Source organism: Mytilus californianus, unplaced genomic scaffold (genome assembly GCF_021869535.1).
Source record: "Mytilus californianus isolate M0D057914Y unplaced genomic scaffold, xbMytCali1.0.p SCAF_5, whole genome shotgun sequence".
In the NCBI taxonomy this organism is placed as follows: Eukaryota; Metazoa; Mollusca; class Bivalvia; order Mytilida; family Mytilidae; genus Mytilus; species Mytilus californianus.
In genome coordinates, this window is record NW_026262701.1 from 12855294 (window position 1) to 12880456 (window position 25163).

General features: G+C 33.1%; 3 protein-coding genes across 3 annotated transcripts in view; 2 read left to right on the forward strand and 1 right to left on the reverse strand.

The window, feature by feature from the left end:
- Positions 1–16167, forward strand: part of LOC127702568 (synaptic vesicle membrane protein VAT-1 homolog-like) — a 31033-nt gene extending 14866 nt beyond the window's left edge. The window contains exons 6-10 of the mRNA XM_052206820.1: positions 9157–9212; positions 9869–10063; positions 10505–10588; positions 11483–11578; positions 14117–16167. Coding sequence (XP_052062780.1) covers positions 9157–9212; positions 9869–10063; positions 10505–10588; positions 11483–11575 — 428 coding nt within the window. The 3' untranslated portion in view covers positions 11576–11578; positions 14117–16167. The remainder of the gene's footprint in view (positions 1–9156; positions 9213–9868; positions 10064–10504; positions 10589–11482; positions 11579–14116) is intronic.
- Positions 16162–25163, reverse strand: part of LOC127702566 (protein arginine N-methyltransferase 5-like) — a 29427-nt gene continuing 20425 nt past the window's right edge. The window contains exons 15-16 of the mRNA XM_052206818.1: positions 18798–18862; positions 16162–17048 (exon numbers count right to left, since the gene is read on the reverse strand). Coding sequence (XP_052062778.1) covers positions 16896–17048; positions 18798–18862 — 218 coding nt within the window. The 3' untranslated portion in view covers positions 16162–16895. The remainder of the gene's footprint in view (positions 17049–18797; positions 18863–25163) is intronic.
- Positions 20619–24251, forward strand: LOC127702565 (uncharacterized). The gene has a single exon (XM_052206817.1). The coding sequence runs from the start codon at positions 20930–20932 to the stop codon at positions 23069–23071; it is 2142 nt and encodes a 713-aa protein (XP_052062777.1). The 5' UTR covers positions 20619–20929; the 3' UTR covers positions 23072–24251.

A 25163-nucleotide genomic window follows, 5' to 3' on the forward strand; every position in this document is an offset into this window, starting at 1 on the left:
GACCTGCTGTATAGTCTTGATCTGACCTGCTGTAAAGTCTTTATCTGACCTGCTGGAGTCTTGATCTGACCTGATGTATAGTCTTGATCTGACCTGCTGTATAGTCTTGATTTGACCTGCTGTAAAGTCTTTATCTGACCTGCTGGAGTCTTGATCTGACCTGATGTATAGTCTTGATCTGACCTGCTGTATAGTCTTGATTTGACCTGCTGTAAAGTCTTTATCTGACCTGCTGGAGTCTTGGTCTGACCTGCTGTATAGTCTTGATTTGACCTGCTGTATAGTCTTTATCTGACCTGCTGGAGTTTTGGTCTGACCTGCTGTATAGTCTTTATCTGACCTGCTGGAGTTTTGGTCTGACCTGCTGTATAGTCTTTATCTGACCTGCTGGAGTTTTGGTCTGACCTGCTGTATAGTCTTGATCTGACCTGCTAGAGTTTTGGTCTGACCTGCTGTATAGTCTTGGTCTGACCTGCTGTATAGTCTTGATCTGACCTGCTGTATAGTCTTTATCTGACCTGCTGTATAGTCTTGATTTGACCTGCTGTATAGTCTTGATTTGACCTGTTGGAGGTTTGGTCTGACCTGCTGTATAGTCTTGATCTGACCTGCTGTATAGTCTTGATCTGACCTGCTGTATAGTCTTTATCTGACCTGCTGGAGTTTTGGTCTGACCTGGTGTAGTCTTGATCTGATCTGCTGGAGTCTTGATCTGACCTGGTGTATAGTCTTGATCTGACCTGGTGTATAGTCTTGATCTGACCTGGTGTATAGTCTTGATCTGACCTGCTGTATAGTCTTTATCTGACCTGCTGGAGTTTTGGTCTGACCTGCTGTATAGTCTTGATCTGATCTGCTGAAGTCTTGGTCTGACCTGCTGTATAGTCTTGATCTGACCTGCTGTATAGTCTTGATCTGACCTGCTGTAGGGTCTTGATCTGACCTGTTGGAGGTTTGGTCTGACCTGCTGTATAGTTTTGGTCTGATCTGCTGTAGTCTTGATCTGATCTGCTTGAGTCTTGATCTGACCTGCTGTAAAGTCTTGATCTGACCTGCTGTATAGTCTTTGTCTGACCTGCTTTATACCTTTATACATTTATACCTTTATCTTCGGGTCCTTAAAATAAGCCAAAGTCTTCTACTGACCCCTCATCTTGGATTGTCGTAATGCAATTTCTCCTCTCATTATAAACGCATAATAATATATTTATATATATTATACTTATAAAAATAGAACTTATTTAGGTGTGCGCAGCTTAACAATTAACATGAACATATAAATTTATATGGGTTCCAATTCTCGCCATTTAACGCTGACTTAAATTCATTCAAAGTCTTTGCCGTCACTGTAAAATCTGACAGGTTATTCCACGGATCCACTACTCTAATTGAAAAAGTATTTAGTCTATGTGTCGTCTTACACTGTTTCTTAAAGAGTTTTAATGAGTGACCTCTAGTATTATTAGATGGTGCTAAAGTAAATAAGCTCATCCAGTTTATATCATCTATACCATGCAACGCTTTATAGACTTGTATCATATCATTTCTATCCCTACGATATTCCAAGGTTGGCAATCCCAATGAGCGTAATCTATCTTCATAACTTAAATGATTTATATTCTTTACGAGTTTAGTGGCCCTTCTTTGGACAGATTCCAATTTACGAATATCTTTTTTAAGATGCGGAGACCAAACACATGTAGCATATGCCAACAGTGGACGAACAATTGACTTAAAAAGAGTAAGAAACATATCCTGATCCATGTAGTCAAAGGAATGATGAATAAGCGATAAAACTCTCTGTGCTTTATTAACAATAGTACTAATATGTTTTTCAAACTTTAAATTTGACTCGAAAGTTACTCCAAGATCCTTTTCTTCATTCACCTTAGATAACGCAATAAAATTTTCTGTATCATCCAACATGGTATAACGATATTGTTGATCATTGTCAGGATTAATATGTAATACTTTACATTTAGCAGCATTAAATTTCAATTTCCACGTATTTGACCATTCACATAAACTGTCCAAATTTTCCTGTAACTTACAGCGCTCATTATCTGACGAGACTTAAGAATATACTTTACAATCATCGGCAAAAATTTTCACTATGCCCTCTACTACATCAGGAAGGTCATTTATAAATGTTAAAAAAAGAACTGGTCCTAGAACACTCCCCTGAGGTATACCACTCACAACATCTGACCATGCTGAAGTTGTATTATTTATACGAACACATTGCTTACGCCTGGATAGAAAACTTTTTATCCAATCCAAAATGCATCCCTTTATTCCAAGTTTTTCAAGTTTCAAAAATAAGCGCTGATGAGGCACGGTATCAAATGACATGGAAAAATCAAGGTAAATTGAGTCCAGTGGAAAACCATTATCAATTAATTCTGACCACTCATCCAAAACCTCCAGGAGTTGAGTAACACATGATCTACCTGGTCGGAAGCCATATTGACTACTTGTAAAAAGATTGTTCATGAGAATATACTTCATAATATTGTCTCTAATAATGGATTCACACCAGGTGATACTACGGATGTTAAACTAACAGGTCTGTAATTACCAGGGCTCAGCTTCTTCCCTTTCTTTAATATTGGTGACACTATGGCGTTTTTCCAATCATCTGGAACTTTACCCTCTTTGATAGACTTATCAAAAATTTTAAACAAGGGATAACAAATTGCATGTCTTACTTCATATAAAACTTTCGGATGTAGACCATCAGGTCCTGCAGATTTATCTGTCTTTAATTTATTAAGTTTCTTTAGCACATCTTCCTGACAAATATTAATATCATCCAAAAAATTGTTTGACTCTGAATTAGTATCATAATCTTTCAAGTCATCTGTATGAGTAAACACACTAGTAAAAAACTGATTTAAAACTTCAACTTTACCAGCAGTACTGGATGCTAAAGTACCATCCGGTTTCTCAAGAGTGCCTATTCCTGATCTAGTCTTGAGTTTACTGTTAACATAATTCCAAAACGACTTAACATTAATCTTTGATTCTAAGGCCACTTTTTGCTCAAAACTAAGTTTAGCATTTCTAACAGCATTTGTACATTCGTTACGATCCTTCACATATTTTGCATATGACAAGTTACTTCTTGAATATTCATATTTTTTCCATGATTTACGTTTCTTGACAATTGCAGATTTAGTAGCTCTATGCATCCACAACGGTGGGCTTATAAATTTACGGTCAGTCTTTTTCTTAGGAATAAATCTATCAATATTTTCTGACATAACAGAAGAGAAACTTATCCACATTTCATCAACGTTTTATTACTTAGCAAAACATCCCAGTCAATGTTGTTTAGACTCTCATTAAAAAGCTCATAATTTCTCTAAAATATGAAAAACGATCGCCAGAAGTTTTCTCATTATTCAAATAACAACAAAAATCAAAATTTATCATGCAATGGTCACTCTTCCCCACTGGTGAATCAGTTTGTATTGAGTCTTTGGCTATCATATTTTCTTCATTTGTAAAAACCAGGTCAAGTAAATTAGCATTTTGACCAGTACGAAAACGTGTTGGTGTACATATATGTTGAAAGAGAAAATTGTTCTGCATACACTCATAAAATTTAAAAGGATCTGTGTTAATACCACTTGATACTTCATTATCAACCCACTTGATCTCAGGAGAATTAAAGTCTCCCATAATTAAATAATGGCTATACTTTAAATTACAAGCTTGACATATTAAATCGTTCAATTTCTTATTATTTGATGGTACAGACAACGGAATCCTATAAATACATCCAAATAAAAGTTTATCAGTTCCTTCCAACTTAACTTCACACCACACTGATTCATTAAAACCAGATTCAGATAAAATGTCAACTTTAAAAGCTGTCAAAGACTTATGAATATAAATAACTACACCTCTATCACCCATCTTGTCAGGTATAAATTTTTCATAATCAGGTAGATTTAGCATGGATGCTATAGATTTATCCATAGAGTTTTTAGGATATATTTCACACAAACCTATAATATGTGGCTTCTCAATTGATAAGTATGACTCAAACTCTGAACGCTTATTTGACAGGGTGTCTACATTAGAAAACAAAACTCTCAAAGATTTCCTTTTATCCTCCGAAGTAAATTTCTTATCGTCACTAATTGACTGGTGATCAGAAACATCTTGCGAAATATTCAACTCATTTCTATTATCATTAACTGTAACTGAAACATAACTATTAACTGGAACAAAATTATCAACATTAACTGTTAACGTATTTACATTTGAAGTATCTGAACGATTGTTATCTTTACTTATCTGGGGCCCATGGAGGAATCCCAGATTTCGGCAATTCAACTATCTTCTCTCGACGAATGGCCCAACTCCTATGGGGAAAATCCTTTTTCATCTGACCCAATTCAATGCGTAAAGCATTATTGCTTTCTCTCTGTTTTTTGTGAGGTCTCTGCCTATACCTATTTTCTTGTGTGCACCTATCTTGGTGTCTTTCAACTTATAAGCGTTGCGGAAGAGGTTATTCCGAGATGTATTATCTTTCACAATTAACCTAGTAAGTCTGAATTTCCTCAATCTCATCAATAGCAATGTTATCAATCCCTAATGAATCACTACAAAGCCCCTGAATAAATTCAGTATCTTTAATTCTCGAATCCCCCTCCTCACTTTCAGGTATACCAAATATAATTATATTGGCTTCTCTTTTCTCTTCTTCTGACTTATCATCAATAATCTGACTTATTTGTTTCGATACTATCATAGGTAAATTTTCATTTAGCTCGGATATATTTTTATCCACAGAATTGATTCTTTCATTACAATGTTTGAGACTCTGCTGTATAGTCTTGATCCGACCTGCTGGGGTTTTGGTTTGACCTGCTGTATAGTCTTGATCTGACCTGCTGGAGTTTTGGTCTGACCTGCTGTATAGTCTTTATCTGACCTGCTGTATAGTCTTGATCTGACCTGCTGTATAGTCTTTATCTGACCTGCTGGAGTTTTGGTCTGACCTGCTGTATAGTCTTGATCTGACCTGCTGTATATTTTTTATCTGACCTGCTGGAGTCTTGATCGGACCTGCTGTATAGTCTTTATCTGACCTGCTGGAGTCTTGATCTGACCTGCTGTAAAGTTTTGGTCTTACTTGCTGTATAGTCTTTATCTGACCTGCTGTATAGTCTTAATCTGACCTGCTGTTAAGTCTTTATCTGACCTGCTGGAGTTTTGGTGTGACCTGCTGTAGTCTTGGTCTGATCTGCTGTAGTCTTGATCTGATCTGCTTGAGTCTTGATCTGACCTGCTGTAAAGTCTTGATCTGACCTGCTGTATAGTCTTTATCTGACCTGCTGGAGTCTTGATCGGACCTGCTGTAAAGTCTTTATCTGAACTGCTGGAGTTTTGGATTGACCTGCTGTAGTCTTGATCTGATCTGCTGGAGTCTTTTCCATATGACCAGCTGGAGTCTTGGTCTATCTGACCTTCTGGAGTCTAAGTTTTGGTCTGACTTGCTGTATAGTCTTAATCTGACCTGCTGTAAAGTCTTTATCTGACCTGCTCGAGTTTTCGTGTGACCTGCTGTAGTCGGTCGGATCTGCTGTAGTCTTGATCTGATCTGCTTGAGTCTTGATCTGACCTCCTGTAAAGTCTTTATCTGACCTGCTGTATAGTCTTTATCTGACCTGCTGGAGTCTTGATCTGACCTGCTGTTAAGTCTTTATCTGACCTGCTGGAGTTTTGGTGTGACCTGCTGTAGTCTTGATCTGATCTGCTGGAGTCTTGGTCTATCTGACCTGCTGGAGTCTTTCCATATACGAGCTGGAGTCTTTTCCATATGACCAGCTGGAGTCTTTGTCTATCTGACCTGCTGGAGTCGTGTTCTATCTGACCTGCTGGGTTCTTCTTGGTATATCTGACCTGCTGGAGTTTTGATCTATATGACCTGTTGGAGTCTTAGTCTGTATGACCTGCTGGAGTCTTGGTCTATCTGATCTGCTAAGGTCTTGATCTATCTGACCTGCTGGAGTCTAGGTCTATCTGACTTGCTGGAGTCTAGGTCCATATGACCTGCTTGAGTCTTGTTCTATATGACCTGCTGGAGTCTTGGTCTTTCTGACCTGCTGGAGTCTAGGTCTATCTGACCTGCTTGAATCTAGGTCTATCTGACCTGCTGGAGTCTTTTTTCTATATGATCTGCTGGGGTCTTGCTCTATCTGAACTGCTGGTTTCTAAGTCTATCTGACCTACTGGGGGTCTTTATCTGACCTGCTGGAGTTTTAGTCTGACCTGTTGTATAGTCTTGATCTGACCTGCTGTATAGTCTTTATCTGACCTGCTGTAGGGTCTTTATCTGACCTGCTAGAGTTTTAGTCTGACCTGCTGTATAGTCTTTATCTGACCTGCTGTATAGTCTTTATCTGACCTGCTGTATAGTCTTTATCTGACCTGCTGGAGTCTTAATCTGACCTGCTGTATAGTCTTGATTTGACCTGCTGTATAGTCTTTATCTGACCTGCTGGAGTCTTGATCTGACCTGCTGTATAGTCTTTATCTGACCTGCTGTATAGTCTTAATCTGACCTGCTGTAGGGTCTTGATCCGACTTGCTAGAGTTTTGGTCTGACCTGCTGTAGTCTTGATCTGATCTGATGGAGTCTTGAACTGACCTGCTGTATAGTCTTGATCCGACTTGCTAGAGTTTTGGTCTGACCTGCTGTAGTCTTGATCTGATCTGATGGAGTCTTGAACTGACCTGCTGTATAGTCTTTATCTGACCTGCTGGAGTTTTGGTCTGAGCTGGTGTAGTCTTGATCTGATCTGCTGGAGTCTTAATCTGACCTGCTGTATAGTCTTGATCTGACCTGCTGTATTATCTTGATCTGACCTGCTGTATAGTCTTTATCTGATCTGCTGTAGTTTTGGTCTGAGCTGGTGTAGTCTTGATCTGATCTGCTGGAGTCTTGATCTGACCTGCTGTATAGTCTTGATCTGACCTGCTGGAGTTTTGGTCTGACCTGCTGTATAGTCTTGATCTGACCTGCTGTATAGTCTTAATCTGACCTGCTGGAGTTTTGGTCTGACCTGCTGTATAGTCTTGATCTGACCTGCTGTATAGTCTTAATCTGACCTGCTGTAAAGTCTTTATCTGACCTGCTGGAGTTTTGGTCTGACCTGCTGTAGTCTTGATCTGATCTGCTGGAGTCCTGGTCTATATGACCTGCTGGAGTCTTTCCATATAACCAGCTGGAGTTTTTTCCATATGACCAGCTGGGGTCTTGGTCTATCTGACCTGCTGGAGTCTTGGTCTATATGCCTTGCTGGAGTCTTGGGTCTATATGACCTGCTTGAGTTGGTCTATATGACCTGCTGGAGTCTTGGTCTATCTGACCTGTTGGAGTCTTGGTCTATATGACCTGCTGGAGTCTTGGTCTATCTGACCTGTTGGAGTCTTGGTCTATATTACCTGCTGGAATCTTGGTCTATCTAACCTGCTGGGGTTTTTGTCTATCTGACCTGCTGGGGTCTTGGTCTAAACTGCAGGAATCTTGGTCTATATGACCTGCTGGAGTCTTTGTCTATCTGACCTGGTGGGATCTTGGATCTATAAGTTTGGGAATAATTTTTACGGATTCTTCAGACTTGTTAGATGTTACAAACTTCAGTTGGGTGAAATAATTTATCAAATAGCAAAATCATGACTACAATAGTCCCAGTAACATCCATTCCGAAATATTGGTGTCCACGGTGGTGTTACCTTGATATTAAATCTGGTGAGGGACTGAGGGCGGATTACTTTATAAACCTTGTTGTCAGGGAAATGGGATATTCAATACAGGAGATTGTAGGATAGGATATTTGTACTCTTTATATGTATAGGAATTTAGATATTCTGATTTATGGGATATATGATAGCTTTGGCTATATCCCTTTAATATTTAAGAGAATTTAGATGGCAGATCCTATTTAATTTTTTCTTCATCAAAATAAGACCGAAGCTTTTTTATTCAGAATGTAGTGGTTTGGTATTACAACAATGTAATCAATTGGTGACATTGTGACTTTCTAGACTTCATTTATTGAACAAGCACAAGATGTCTTAAATATTGGTCATGTACATTGATACAGACTTAAAAGTTTGTATTATATTTAAAATTCTAAAATAAAGGGGCATAACTCTAGAACGGTATAAGTGACGCCACCAATATTCAAACTTGATCTGTGTTTTGTGGTAATAAGCATTGTGTATAAGTTTCATAACATTTGGTTGAGGCAAACATAAGTTAGAGAACAGAAACTAAAATTTTTTGCAATTTTTCCATTTATAAAGGGGCAAACTCTAGAACGGTTAAAGTGACGCCACTTCAATGGTAAAACATAATGCCCCCACCGCTACAGCAGGGGCATAAAAAGGTTGAAATAATACCTATTGTAATATACAGCCACTGTGGTCAAATCAAATACTTCAAAAGATGTAGTTACTGTTTCTCTGCTTAGCATGCCGCATATTGAAGTAAGAGCATAGACTGGTTGGCTCAGAGTCAGAATAATATGTTCTGGTAGGGTGACAAGTCTTAAAGTGGACTGTTACATTGTAAAATCAAATTTAAAAATCTTAGTCAGTGTGTCATTCTTCAAAGCAGAATTAAATTCATATCAAATTAACATGCCTTCTTCTTTGCATGTAATATTTGCCACTGGACATTAAACACCAATCAACCCATCCATCCCATGGTAATAATACCCTATATAAATGACATTCTTTCTTTAATATCTGTTTCTTGGTGGTTGAATTGATGCAAACGGATATGTCACAATCAAGCATTCTACAGTTATACAAGTAATTGTCAATAAGAAAGAGCAATATATGAGAAATAGATCCATGGAGATCCATAAAACTAACAATGACGGCAGCAGTATAAAGACAATAAAGGATATATTAATACATCCAGAATATATTAGTCTTACTTTTCTATTCTTTGCTGTAAAACTGAATGTCATTCTATTATTTATTTGGATGTTGGTCAAGGATGGTATATTATTACTAATCATTATATTGATATATTTTATTCAGCTTATATGATTGACATAAAGATATAAAATAGAGATTATCTTATTCTCAATAATCTTTTCTTATATGTTATTTATTACTTTATAGGATCGTCAAACATAGTCACAGGAGAGACAAAAAGCTTCTTTAGTTTTGCTAAATCGGTAAGAAAAATGAAACCCATTAAAATGGTTCACCATGATGTGGCTTAATTGCTCTTTATGCACCAACATATATGCCTAGAATGGAGAAATTGAATATTTGAAAATAGGAAAAGCATCATTTTATAAATAATGGAGCTCATTACTCAGCTGATGACAACCTGAAAGTAAGGACATTATCCCTGAAATACCTGAAAAATACCATGTTTTTTATAAAAATGTGATGCACTGACATATACTACAGACTAAAGAAAGGACATTCCTAGCATCAGCTTGAATTTAAACTTAAACAATGTCAAAGGAGAGAGTAAATTTTGCGGTCTATTTCACACTGTAAATCAATTAAAAATACAAAAAAAAACATCATATAATACCATCATTGTTTACATTTTCTTCCACATGATTTGGCATATAATATTGTGTTCAAGATACAATGTACACTGAAGTTTGATTGAGCAAATGGCTCACAAATGTTAGAAAAAACAAAACTTTTTTTTAGCAATTAAAATCAATGAAATAAAGTTAAACAACTTTATATTTAATGTATAGACAAAGTATTGAATTACTGATAAAATTTTTAAACCATAGAGACTACTATCTAGTAAATACTAATACACTGAGTTTTCTTTCGTTCATGTCTTACAATGTCTGTTTTACAGTGGTGGCAGGTTGACAAGATCAGTCCAATAAAACTGTATGATGAGAACAAATGTATAGCTGGTTTCCAACTCCGTCATCTTGTCTTTAAACAAGGACAACACCTATATGTTAAGGCAGTCATGGAGCAACTTTTCAAACTGTATAATGATGGAAAGATCCGACCAGTTATAGATTCAGCATGGGCACTGGAAGATGTTAGTTTTTATCAATGTTTATTCCTAAGTTCATTTTAAATTTTAAAAAGATACCTCTTATGAATTTGTTTCATAATTTCTTCTGCTTCCTTATAATTTGGTGAAAACATAAAACATTCTTTGAAGCTAAATACTAGTATGTAACAATTAAAGCTGGGTAAAAATGTAAGATCTACACTTTTGGTAACTAGAAATATCTATAAATCTCGGGATGTCAAACTTAAAGTGAGTTTCATAGTTCAATAAAACAGTTACATTTAATATTCAACAATATGTGCACTCATTTATTTTGATAAGTGCCTTTGAAACAAAAACTGATTTATCAGGATTCACAGAATTTAAATGCAGTTATCTATCAACCACTGATGTATTCTATATACATACATTTTTTTTCTTTTTTTGGTACAGAATGGGTAAATAGATTTTACATATCATTTACAGGTTGGAGACGCAATGCAGAAACTACATGACAGAAAGAATGTTGGCAAAATAATTTTAGATCCAAGCTTACAACCAAAACCAAAGGTAATCTTCATACAAAATAATTCTAGATCCAAGATTACAACCAAAACCAAAGGTAAACATCCTACAAAATAATTCTAGATCCAAGCTTACATCCAAAACCAAAGGTAATCATTCTACATTGGCTAGAGGTATAGGGGGAGGGTTGAGATCTCAAAAAACATGTTTAACCCCGCCGCATTTTTGTGCCTGTCCCAAGTCAGGAGCCTCTGGCCTTTGTTAGTCTTGTATCATTTTTAATTTTAGTTTCTTGTGTATAATTTGGAGTTTAGTATGATGTCCATTATCACTGAACTAGTATACATATTTGTTTAGGGGCCAGCTGAGGGACGTCTCCTGGTGCGGGAGTTTAATGCTGCATTGAAGACCCATTGGTGGCCTTCGGCTGTTGTCTACTCTATGGTCGGGTTGTTGTCTCTTTGACACATTCCCCATTTCCATTCTCAATTTTATCATACAAAATAATTCTAGATCCAAGCTTACATCCAAAACCAAAGCATCATACAATATAATTCTAGATCCAAGCTTACATCCAAAACCAAAGGTAATCATCCTACAAAATAATTATAAATCCAAGCTTACAACCAAAACCAAAGCATCCTACAAAATAATTCTAGATCCAAGCTTACAACCAAAACCAAAGGTAAACATCCTACAAAATAATTCTAGATCCAAGCTTACAACCAAAACCAAAGGTAATCATCATACAAAATAATTCTAGATCCAAGCTTACAACCTAAACCAAAGGTAATCATCAAAGTTTGGTTGATAAAGTCAAAAAAATCTTGAAGTCAGTGAACAATATTAAATGGATTGAAAATGTTACTTTTCTATTTCATGTTTTTTTCAATTCAAATTTGTTTGTTTAATTTATATATCAATTTTTATTTTTTTTAGCTTGCTGGCCAAGGGAGACAACATACAGAGAGTACATGTAGTGATGACAACAAAGAGAAGGAACCAGTTGTTAATGGAGAAAACCAGTCATAAATGGTGAGCAAAGCTTATAAAACATTATGTTTGTATTAAATGAATGGGAGATAACTCATGAACTTTTATAATTCCTTGTAAACAACATGTGCTTATCAATGAGTAAAATTAAGGAGGTTAGTTAAGGTAAAGACATTTAAAAAATATGTTCCATTTAATAGTACATTAACTTATTTGAATTTTGTATTTCAATACCAATTACTTTATGCTACTTAATTTCCAGTAAACATAAAATTTACATATTATAGAATAGCTATTTCTTTTTCTAAATTACTGCCTAACTAATTTCAAGTAGCACAATCATTACTCATATTGATAATGACTAGTTTCTATTGACAGCATTTTGTGGAACAAAACAGTTCACACATCAATTGAAAATCTGGTTTATTAATTAAAGTCTCTAAATGAAACAGTAAACCAACCTTATTTCCATAATGGAACAAATATTATTCACAGCAGCAGAAACCAGATTTATTTAATAATGTCTTCAAATAAAAAAAAATATAGTACAATGAGCAATGTTTGTCCAAGAATCATGAAAATAATGTCCAGATCAGTTCTTCCTTACCTGCAGTTAAACCAATAAACCTGATATTGGTTCTAGTTGACCTTTTATTTACAGTAATTGAGGATTGATCTGATCATCAAAATAAATCAAAAGTGAAAAGATCACAGAAATGAGATCAATGCAAGATTAATCTGGAGAGATGGTCATTTTGATGGTAAATTGAAAAATAACCTGTCGAAAATGAGAAATTCCAATGCTTATACCATTGACCTAAACACAAACTTTAACATATAAACTATGCAAAAGTTTAAAAAAAGTCAATGAACCATGATGAGGGGGCAGGGCCAAATAATCTTCATGGAAATGAGATGTGCTATTACAAATGCATACCAACTATCATTCACCTACCACTTGTTCCATTTTGACCAGTGTAATACACTGTTGACAGCACAGCTAAGTCTAATTTTTTCAAACTTGGTCAAGGTGGGACAAAAACAAGATTAAATGAATCCTGAAACTTAGATAAAGATCAGTTAACCAACATTAGATGGACATAGATATAGGAAGATGTGGTATGAGTGCCAATGAGACAACTCTCCATCCAAGTTACAATTTATAAAAGTAAACCATTATAGGTCAAGATACAGCCTTCAACATGGAGCATTGGCTAACACCAAACAGCAAGCTATAAAGGGCCCCAAAAAATTACTAGTGTAAAACCATTCAAACGGAAAAACCAACGGTCTAATCTATATAAAAACGAGAAACGAGAAACACGTATGAACTACATAAACAGACGACAACTACTGTAATCAGATTCCTGACTTAGGACAGGTGCAAACATTTGCAGCGGGATTAAACGTTTTAATGGTACCAAACCTTCTCCCTTTTCTGAAACAATAGTATAACATCACAACATAGAAAAACACACTATAAAATATCAATTGGAAGGCTTACCTCAATCAAAATAACAAATAATAATTGAACAAATACTGTTATTAAACCAATAAATTTTCGTGACTTTTGCGATTAGAAAAATAACACAATAATAAATTGTCGCAAATATGTAAAACTTGGATCTTTCCTTATTTAACTACAGTTAAATCGCGAAATAAAATTGCCGCTTAGTGGGCTAGAAAAGACTAAAGGTAAAATATAGTATCCACGATATGGTTTACAGTAACCTAATTATAAAATCTTAACTCTGACTTTAATTAGTCATTAAACCATAAAGGAATATGCATATTTGCCAGATGGAAACTTCAAAACAAGACATCTGTGTCAAAATAATAGATTGTTTTCATCTTTTACCTTTTGAAATATTAACAAATAGTTATCAATATTGCTACTGCCACTGCCAGATTAACATTCTTGTCTTCAAGGACAATTATCACAGACAAAAATCAACCAGAAACCAATTTTTTAGTTTAGCCTCCAAATGGAACAATGTGTTATACAGAAGAGCAAAAACCAGACTTAAAACAATCCTTGTCTCCAAATTGAACAGCAACTAAAACAAGGTTTCAAAATAGAAGTCCTTTAACTAATTAAACAATACATTACACCACATCTTGTTTGCAGAAGACAGGCTAATGAAAAATCAATCAGCCACAAAGAATTTTGTCACAGCTAATTTAGGCTTGTATAAAACAGCAGTAAACATTGAAGAAGATAAAACAAATTACAGCAAAGAAAATCAATATGTCTAGAAGCAAAGTACTAAATTTACATTAATGTGGTAGTATGTTAATTAAGCATTGACACTTCATTGTATTACTCTTGCAGGTAGGAGGGATTCATTAAATAATCAATAGATGTAATACAGTGCTTAGACTGGTATGTTCTAAATGTAGATATTGAATTTCATAAACTCTTATAGAAACTTTAAAGACATGTATTAACAACAAGCCAGGCACTGATATACAACATAGTTGGAAAGAGTTTATTATGAAATTGACTTTTTAAAGTTTGGAATTCACTTATTTGTTATTAATGATACCAATTTTAACAAAAACTATATTCTATGTTTTCAGAAGATGGTGTAGTGTAAAGAACTGTGTTACCAGGAACCATGCTAAATCATTGCATTGTCAAGATTACTACTTATTTTGCTATAATGAACAGCATGAAGTACATGAATGCCATGTACAACAAACCTGACCAAACTTTTGTGGAAGATAAATGTCATTTATTATTTGTATGTTAGTAAATAGATTTTTTTATGTTGCTAGAATTGTTCCATCCATCAAAAATGGCATAGTACTTAAAGTGACTGAGCATATAGTACTCATAAAACGCCTCTACTTAAAACCATATAACATGTAAAGTCAGAAATGTTAACTATACAAGTCATTACTCCAAATGACTTTGATGGATTATTGTAAACTTCTTTTAAGTATTTTTTTTAAATATTCTACAAGTTTAATCGTCAGTTTCAAAGTAGAACCCCTCGTTTAAAAGTTCTCTTAAAATAACTGTCTTACCATCTTATCTATATTTCTAATTGTTGGATTAGTAATTTCTTGAATACTTCCTTGTGTGTAAATTTTTATACCATACCTAATACAGTGAATATGAATGTAAAAACTTATTCCAAGTCATTTGTAAGTCTACTGTTTCTATTGTTTAGACTATTAATGAAATCTTTCTCCAGTCTCTTGGAGAAATAAAACTTCTCTTTTGGCAGTTTTAAATATCACATGAAAAGTGCTCTTGGAAATATTCATTGGACTTGTTCAAAAACTAATGGAATATCATTTGTTAAACATCAACATTTTAAATTGCCAAAGTTTGTAGCTAAATTTTGTCAAAATTCTATTTTTAGATATTAACTGCTGTATGATTTGGTGCTGTTTATAGATGTTTGTGTTGTTTTACCGGGATTAAAAGGGCATTCGTTAAAATGATCCAACATGTTTGTTATCTATACCCCCACAAGTATTTATAATTGTTTATTATTGTTGTGCTTTATTAAGCATTATCAATGCATATATTAGAACCACCAGTTCACATGGACTTTTAATAATTAAAGCTTTACCGCTTCATAATTCATCAGCTAAAAATAGAATTTGTATCTGTTTGTTATGCATTCACAATATGATGACACTTTACCATGCTGCACTTTTGACATATCTAATACTGCTACTCATCATCCTACTGAAAAACTAATTGTTTGTTTGGTGGAAAAAAATAATGAGCTCAGCCTACATTAACTTGTAAATGGATTATTAGGCTACCACCATAACAATTATCTTGATAAAACTCCATGTGAACTAGAAGTATTTTATTGTTGTCAGAAACTGTGTATTCAAGTTTTACTATATCATATACATATTGTTACCAAATTTTAAAACTATATTTTGTGATAAATATTGATTTGTGTCTAAAATATCGGAGTTGTGAATGAATTCCCTATGTGAAAGTATGTCAATGTAAGACATTTAAAATATGTAATACTGTGTGAGCCATGTATAAATGGCATTATTCCTGCATCAACTCTCAATAACAATTTAACAGGTCAGCTGGATTTAGTATTTCCACTTCTATTTGATTATCCCCTAACATTAATTTATTCACATGAGATTTTTAGTCACAGTCATTTACTTGTACCTTGTGAAACCATTAAACCAGACATATCCAAAGTGATAGACAGTGTGTGAACCTAAATATTCATTTGGTGTAAAAAATAAATCTGCCTGGCCAAAATGATATTAAGTGGTATTTTTTGACGGAATACATCTGCAACAAACTTGTCAAACATGTCAGGTGATCAAACAGATGTCTTTCATCGATGGTTACAACTTACTAAACTTTCTTGGAGAAATATTACATACTGTTACTTGTCTTTGCAGACACAGAGAACGTCAAATGAGGATATTACCTTACCATAAAGTAGTATCTTTCTTTATTTCATTTTTATTATAATAACATTTTGAAATGTACATTATTCTCCAACCAATAGGTGTGCTCAAAGATGGAATAGGACCAAAACCAAAAGGTACATGTTGAAAGTATGTTCCAAATGTTGTGATATATATGTTATATGTATTTGTTGATTAAACAAAACAAAAAACCAATATAAAAATTTGTTGATTTTATTTCATTTCACTTGTTTGTGATAACAGGTAAATAAATCAAAATTTTGAACACTTTGCAATTTGTAATGTAATGTAAAAATTAACAAACAAAAAAAATGCTGATATACAGACACAGATTTCAGGTCCAAAATTTTCCTTCCCACAAATGGTCATTACCTATATGTAATTCATTTAACATGTATTAGAATACAAGTTCAACTTTACAAATATTTCAGTTTTTGTGCTGTTAGTACTTCATCTACATGCATGTTCAATCTTAGAGCAGTTTGACCTGAGATTGTTGAAATTTTATATTCCTATCTCTTGTCTCATTCTTTATCTCAGAGGGTAATGAAGAACCTCTCACAAACATAATTAAAATTACAAATGCAAGATTACTTGATACCAAAAGTGTAAATAATTATACATTGTATTATAAAAAGTTAACAATATTTGTCCAATATAAATCAGAAGTTTGGTTGAACCAGATCACATAGTATACTATCTTACAACAGAAATTTCATATCCAAAGTATTTCATTACCTATTCCTTATATCTAATATCAGGAGTATTTATCATTACCAATTTTTCAATCACAATATACAGTAAAAATGTATCAAACAATAAATTCATGTAAACAATGGAAAATTTTGTTCATTGCTTTTCTTAGCAGATCTAATTCACATAATGGCAAATTATGAACATTTTCTTCTCAATGAGATTGTGTATGGATTGTCTATAAACCAATAGTATAAGATCTGCCTTTAGGATTATGAATGGGTAGGATTTGAGGTTTGGTAATGGCCCATTCATACCAGACATTTTTCTCACTAACACATCTCCACAGATCAACGGAAACTGTATCACCTTTCTTCAAAAACAATGGAGTCTGAAAAGGAAATAGAAATCTTTGCAATAACAACAGTTTTGATTAAAATTAGATATATTTTTTTATTTAAAAACAAAATAAGTCCTTAGAAACATTCTACTGTTGATAATTACCGAAACAATTCCCTTTGTTACTTGTCAGACTTTTGATTTTAAATGACTTTCATGATATATTTACTTATGTAATCTTGGCTTTCAGAGGATATGCTATCATAATTATGTATTTTTTTATTTCCTCCATTTAAATTAAGCTATAGAAATAAGGAGATGTGGTAGGATTGCAAATATGTGTATGTTCAATACCATATGAGTATATACTCATTTGGTTATTAACGGGCCAGACCATATAGGTATATTTCAAATGAATTCAAACTTCCTAAACAGATACAGATCAATCCCTGAACCAAAATCGGCACAAGTTATGAAATGAAATCCTTTATCTTTGTTACATATTATCTGAATCAAGGTATATTTTTGTCTTGCCTTCGCTATCTAGTCAATTTTAAAAACCTTTATCCTGTCAACAGTTTCGTCCGTACGTGAAACCACAGGTGTTAGGGGCATGCACATCCCTGGTCGTTTAGAGTTGATTTTCTTTATTTTCTTCTAATTTCCACTTAACTGATGTGTTCATACTCTTATTCTTACGATCTTACAATAACAGTGGGTTTCTACATAAGAATAGAGGGGCAGCATGTATAAGGTGGATGAACAAATTAAATATTAATTAAAATTAATTTAAAATGTTTGATATTTTAATTTACAAACCAAATTGAAACACCAAAATAAAGAAAAAAGGAGGGTTCAATGTTCCAATTGCTAATGTGTAAAACAGTTTACTTCTATTTAGTTATTTTCAGAGTCAACTTATTAAGTTTCTTAAAGGCAAATTAATAATGACAATGCAAAATTGCTTCTACTAATTAAAATTTTAACTTGTGAGTAAGATTCATTTCATTTCATTAATCACATTACAATGATTACCAAATTATCATCTAAGTCAAAATTTCATTTTTTAGAAACTCTCAGTTATTTATGGCACCTTGAAGAATTATGTATGCCTTACGCAATTACTGTTCAACGTTCATCGTATTAAAATATACCCAGACCATATGAGTATCTACGCATATGGTCATGACCATACGCATTTGATCCAAATACTTATATGGTCCGGAACATATACACTATCGGTAACTTTACTTTTGAATAAAGCACTGAAGCATGACTAACAACAAGGAGTCTAGATGAGCAAAGGGGGAGGTTTGTGTACACTTAAAACTGGTTTACAGACAAGTCTAGTATTGGCTGTTGATATAATCTGTCGTACTGTGTGGTATTTTTTGTGATTCCTGTTATTTATCTGATATCTAAATTCTTGAAGTCAGTGGAACATGTCCAAGGAGGCAGAGCCTAATATTTTGCAGTTTTGAGATGCATAGATGATGATACAATTAATGCCAAATATGAAGATAATACCAACAGGATTTTCTCTGAGATTAGCATAAGAAAATTTTACATTAAAAGTTACAACAATGCATTGCTTTGCAAGTAAGAAGAGAAAGAATGAAGTCACAAAAGATAACATGTTGGTTTTCTTTTATTTTTTCATATCCCCTTTTATTTTGTGTACCTAAAGAATATAAATTTTAAGTAGGAATTAACCTTGTAAAAAAGAAAGAGACACATGTAAAGTAAAAAGCCTTGGACAATGTATCCCTATTTTTGTGTATTTAATGACATTTTTACTTACCTTGATTGGAAAGTATATAGGAAACCAACTGAACATTCCTTGTGAATGGGTAGATGGTAATATACCTTAAAAATATTAATAATGTAAATGGAATAATTGATTTGGTATGTTGAATAATAAGAAAATTCATAAACAAATTTTTTTTTTAATTGCACAACATTCTTGGAATGCCTGAATTTAAACAAAACTAGAGTCTCTAAAGAGCCTGTGTCGCTCACCTTGATGTATGTGCATATCAAACAAAGGACACTCTCCAACATTGTAGACAAGAATAGACTTCATGACAAAAATCTCTAGTTTGTTGATCTTGTATTACTGATCTTTCAGTCTGTTTAGTTTCTCTCTATCTTCTTTAGTTTTTTCTCAAAACACAAAAGAGGGTAAACAAAATTGCTCATTTAAGGTCAATCACTCCTTTAGGGGATAGTGCCAAAGAGTCATATCTGAAAATGTACTGAAAATGGGTTATTTTGCTTATTATATGGTAAACTGCATTATAAATAATCCCTATAAATATTAGATCAATCAGATAATGCATTGATTTATTATACATAGAACTTAAATGTCTTAGCTGAATTGAAATCAAAAGTCAATTAAATGCTTAATCACTGCACCTAAAAATACTATAGAATGCAAAATCAGAAGTAATTGTTAAATAACTTTTTTTTCAACCAAACTATTATTTTGAGATAAATCACTTTGAAGATTTAGAATACATTTCTGATCAATGTTTGCCTATATAACACTATGAACTGATAAGTGGTTTTGGTTCTGCATGATACATAATTTATTTTGATGAAATAAGAACTTACAGGGCTTATCAGTAGATGATATGTTCCAGATGTTTATTATAAATACACATGTAGAGTGAAAAGAAGTCGTAAAGCAAATATAAGTGTATTTTACATAAAATAGAAACTGATGTGGTTATGTAGTATATAATGAAAATTCTAGATTGGAATACAGACACAAGAACTTTAAAGGGTATGTATGTCTTTTATCATTTTTGACATATTTAATTTAATTATGATTGTATTTTATCAAATAAATAATCCAATTAGGATTTCTAGTCAAATCTATAGATGCCTGTTTTTACTTGCTTTTTCAATCTTATACAATGTAAATTTATATTAATTTGATATTACGCTAAATATCTTTGAATTTGATGAATAAAAGTAAGGATCATTATTATTTTTAATCATTAGTTATCAAGCAAGAGTTTATGATATTTTTCTCTAATAGGAGGGGATATAAAAAAGTTAAATAATAAAAAAACCCAAACTCTTAGGAATATTCATTATCAAATGGAAAAATCAAAAGGTAAAACACATAAAAATGACTTTTTTCACCATTTTCAGATTGAGAAGATCCAATGTATAATAAATTAGTTGTTGATGACATAGATTAAACACCATCTAATTAAAGGTAAGATAAAGGAATGATATTAAGCCCAAATACCTTTGAAACCAAGTCTGAATATTAATCAACAACAATATTTATATCTCGTTTCATGTTATAAACTCTCACATTTGAAATATGTATTTTTAAGATAATTTTGTTGAATCGTTAATTATATATTATAAGTAAAAGATGAATGTCAAATTACATGAACTAATTTAGAAAAAGGTAATTTGAGAAATTTTATAATCATTTTAATGAAATCTTGCATATTTTGCAATATAATGCAATAACAAAAGACTTTTTCGTACTTATCTTATTTGTATTATATGTTACCAAAAATAAGTCTTGGTACAGACGCAACACACAATTTAAAGTGTCTAATATAACCAACTCTTACCTGTTTAAAATAATTAAAAAAAAAAAAAGGGTTTTAATTTAGAAATAAAATCTTATCATAACCTTTTTATGTAGATCTAGTCATCAAACCCTTGTGCAAAGATATTTCTGTTTTTCAAGCACAGTTAACCTAGGTTGAGTCAAGATATGTTTGAGCTCTCAGGTGTTGTATCTCAAGTATATAAGTGCAGAGCATTAGTTAGAGGTTCTAAAACTATTAATATCATACCTTTTTTCTTAGATTATCTAGATGTCTGATAACCAATGGTCATCTGACGAGGAATGGTCCATTGAAATTGTCCATATTCCAAAACCCTACCTCCGAAATTACAGGTATGTCAGACATTATAGTTATAGAGAACATAGATGAAATAAAAACAGAGACAACAATAGAATTTATTCCTAAGCTCGGTGAGCCCCAGTTAGAAGATGAACAAAAACAGCAAGAAGGCTTGACCGTTCCTGATGAAAATATAATGAGGGGAAATGAAACAACTGAAGACCAAAACAATAGTCAGGACACCGAGAAAGAACATGATTCATTCTATCAAAGTTCTAAAGATGATAACATTGATGAGCCTTCTAAAACTCCACTTAAACCAAAGAAAAAAGGTAGACCAACAGGAACACTACCAAGAAAAGCTCGGAATTCACCACCACAAAAGTCTTTATTTAGAAAACGGAAAGCGACCCCTGAAACATGGAAGAAGAATATCAGGAAAAAACTGAGACTTTCAGGAAAGGAGTATATATCAGTTAAAGGGAAAGTTGTTGAAGAAAAAAAAGTAAAACCTGTAGACTGTTCAAAATGCACTTTTAAATGTCATTTAGGTATAGACGACGAGCATAGGCAGCAAATTTTCAAAACATTTTGGTCACTGGATACAAACGACAGAAAGAAGAATTTTATCATCGCTAATACAACACAAAAGAAAACTAGAACATATTTAGATGATAACAACGAACCTGTTCAAAAAAAGAAAAATGTTCACAGATCGTACTCACTAAACGTTGATGGAAACCATGTCAAAATATGCAAGAATTTTTTTTTAACAACTTTAGGGATCAGTGAGACCTTTGCAAACAATGCATTGCAGAATCAACAAGATGGCGTTTTTGTTGGAGAAGATAATCGCAGCAAACATGTGCCCTACAACAAAACAACCAATACAGCAATGGATTTGGTACGACGACACATAGAATCCTTTCCGGTAGTAGATGGCCATTACACTCGCAAAGATTCAAACAGGAAGTATTTAGGAGCAGACCTTAATATAAGACGAATGTACGAATTATATATAGTACAATGTAAAGATCAAATTCCTGAGAAAGACATTGTCAGTCAAGCTGTGTATAGGAAAATTTTCAATCAAGAATATAACTTTTCTTTTCATGTACCGAAAAAGGACCAATGTGCAGTTTGCACAACCTATCACCAGCGAAACATTGAAGGGACACTTACAAATGATATAAAGAAAGCATACGATAAACATCAAGCAAGAAAAATCAAAGCCAGAGAAGAAAAGAAAAAAGATAAAGAGTTAGCAAAGAGTTCACCTGAACTTTTTGTGGGCACATTTGATCTGCAAGCAGTACTACAAACACCGTGCAGCTTAGTTAGTCAACTGTTCTACACGAGAAAGTTAAACTGCTACAACTTGTCCATTTACAATTTGGCAAATAATAAGGCAACATTTTATCTTTGGTCTGAAGTAGATGCACAAAGAGGGTGTTGTGAGATTGGTACATGTCTCTATCTGCAACTTTTATCTATGTCATGTACTACCACGCATGCTATATTTTATTCTGATGCCTGTTCTGGACAAAACCGCAATCAGTTTATTGCATCGTGTTTGTTACATGTAGTTAATACTCACCAATCAATCAAGGTCATCGATCACAAATTTTTGGAAAGCGGTCACACTCAAATGGAGTGTAACAACATGCACTCAGCTATTGAATTTGCCAAAAAGAAAACCGAAATATTTGTGCCTCAACAGTGGACAACAGTGATGCGAATGGCCAGGAGAAAAGATCCTTACATGATTGTGCCCCTAAAATATGAAGATATGTATGACTTTAAAGATCTTACAAAGAAAAATATGGAATTCAGAGAAGAAGATGTTAATGGCAAAAAGATCAAATGGCTGAAGATAAGATGGCTGAGGTACACAAAAGAAAACCCAGACTGCATTTTATTTAAGTACAAGATGGATGATGAATTCCGTGAAATGAAAGTCGCCCTGACATCTGCAAGAGGAAGGGCAACTGAAGAGTACCAGCTTATAAAGAAATATACATCACGACAGTCTATTTCAGCTGCAAAGAAAAAAGATCTAGTTGGGCTTTGCAAGAAAGGAATCATTCCTTCTGAATACCATGAGTATTACAAATCGTTACTAGCCAACATAAATGTGAAAGACACTCTTGCTGAAACTGACGTTGAAGAAGAGAAGAATGACTCTTACCAGGATTAGACATGTTAGATATGACAGTTTTTATGACACTAGATTTTCGAAAGTTGTATCAGGATGTTAAATCTCTGTTTCAATTATGGCTCCAACAGATTTTTCAACTTTATATGTTTGCGATGTTGACAGATAGTTTTTTAAAGATTCTATAAGAACTTTAAGAAAGAAATTAGATATTTTTTTTAGTCAAGTGTATATACGATTTCAATAAAATTGAGAATGGAAATGGGGAATGTGTCAAAGAGACAACAACCCGACCATAGAACAGACAACAGCAGAAGGTCACCAACAGGTCTTCAATGCAGCGAGAAATTCCCGCACCCAGAGGCGTCCTTCAGCTGGCCCCTAAACAAATATATATACTAGTTCAGTGATAATGAACGCCATACTAAACTCCAAATTGTACACAAGAAACTAAAATTGAAAATAATACAAGACTGACAAAGGCTAGAGGCTCCTGACTTGGGACAGGCGCAAAAATGCGGCGGGGTTAAAAATGTTTATGAGATCTCAACCCTCCCCCTATACCTCTAGCCAATGTAGAAAAGTAAACGCATAACAATACGCACATTAAAATTCAGTTCAAGAGAAGTCCGAGTCTGATGTCAGAAGATGTAACCAAAGAAAATAAACAAAATGACAATAATACATAAATAACAACAGACTACTAGCAGTTAACTGACATGACATAACTATAACTAAATTAAAAAGAGAAACGTTATTTTCCTTAAAATCATCACTTGAAATAGTAAAAATGGATCAAATCTGCATTATCTTTCATACATAAATTTGTTTTATATTTATTTCATTATTCATATGCATTTTTATACTTTCTCGTAATGATATTATTTTTTTTATCTTACTGAGATAATATAAAATATAAATGTATATTAATTTTATTTTTGACCAACCGATAAGCAAATAAATTGTATATTTCACATAATGCAAAATGGTACTTTACTTTTCTATTTTATTAAAATGATAAATGATCTTACATTTTAAACATTTTATTTTGCATTTCTAAGAGTAGTTTTTTAATTATTTCCTTCAAACCAAATTCATGTATATGTTGTTACTGTTATCTGGTCATATCAAATTGTAGTCTACAGTGCTAGAAAATATTATCTGACAGTAATATGCATTACAAACACATGTTGATTTTATAAATAAATATTTTAGCAATGCATCTTATCAGTTGTAACTGTAAACTGGCTTTAACATCTGGCATTAGTCAAAACAAATAAATTATGCCTACTAAGTGTATATGATAAAGAAATGTTTATCAAATTGTATGCTTAATTGATTATGATGGGATTATGTTTCTTTAATTAGACACATTTCGATTTATCTATTTGCAGAAAATTGCACATGTTTATTTAACAATAATAAACATGATAAATGAAAAAAAAATCATTTTTTAGTTTAACCAAAATGAAGAAATTTTCAGATACGACTTTTTGGCATTAACCCCTCGTCCTATGAAGAGTGACAGTCTACTAACTATATAGGCCAAATTTGACTTTTTTAATGGATCTTGCCTTGCTGATCATTTTTGTTAATTAAAGTGTTTATTTATCTATTATAATTTAAATTATATAAGGCATAACGGGAAAAAAATGTTTCTTTCTAAATATCATAGTTTTCATGATAATAGGCAAAAATGAAAAAAATGGTAAAATTTGTCATTTATGGGCAATAACTCCTATAAGAATTTGTCTAACAGTTTTGACGTATATGGACAATTGGATGAGCTCATTATTCTGAACATTTTGCTCCTTCCAGATTTTCTCTATTTATAACGGTTAAAAAAATAATAAACAAAACATGCATTTTACCCCTATGTTCTATTTTTAGCCATGTTGGCCATTTTGGTTGGTAAGCCGGGTCATCGGACACATTTTGGAACTAGATACCCTAATGATGATTATGGCATAGTTTGGTTAAATTTGTCTCAGTAGTTTCAGAGGAGAAGATTTTTGTAAAAGATTACAAAAATTTACAAAAAAAATAAAAAAATTGACTATAAAGGGCAATAACTCCTTAAGAAGTCAATTGACCATTTTGGTCATGTTGACTTATTTGTAGATCTTACTTTGCT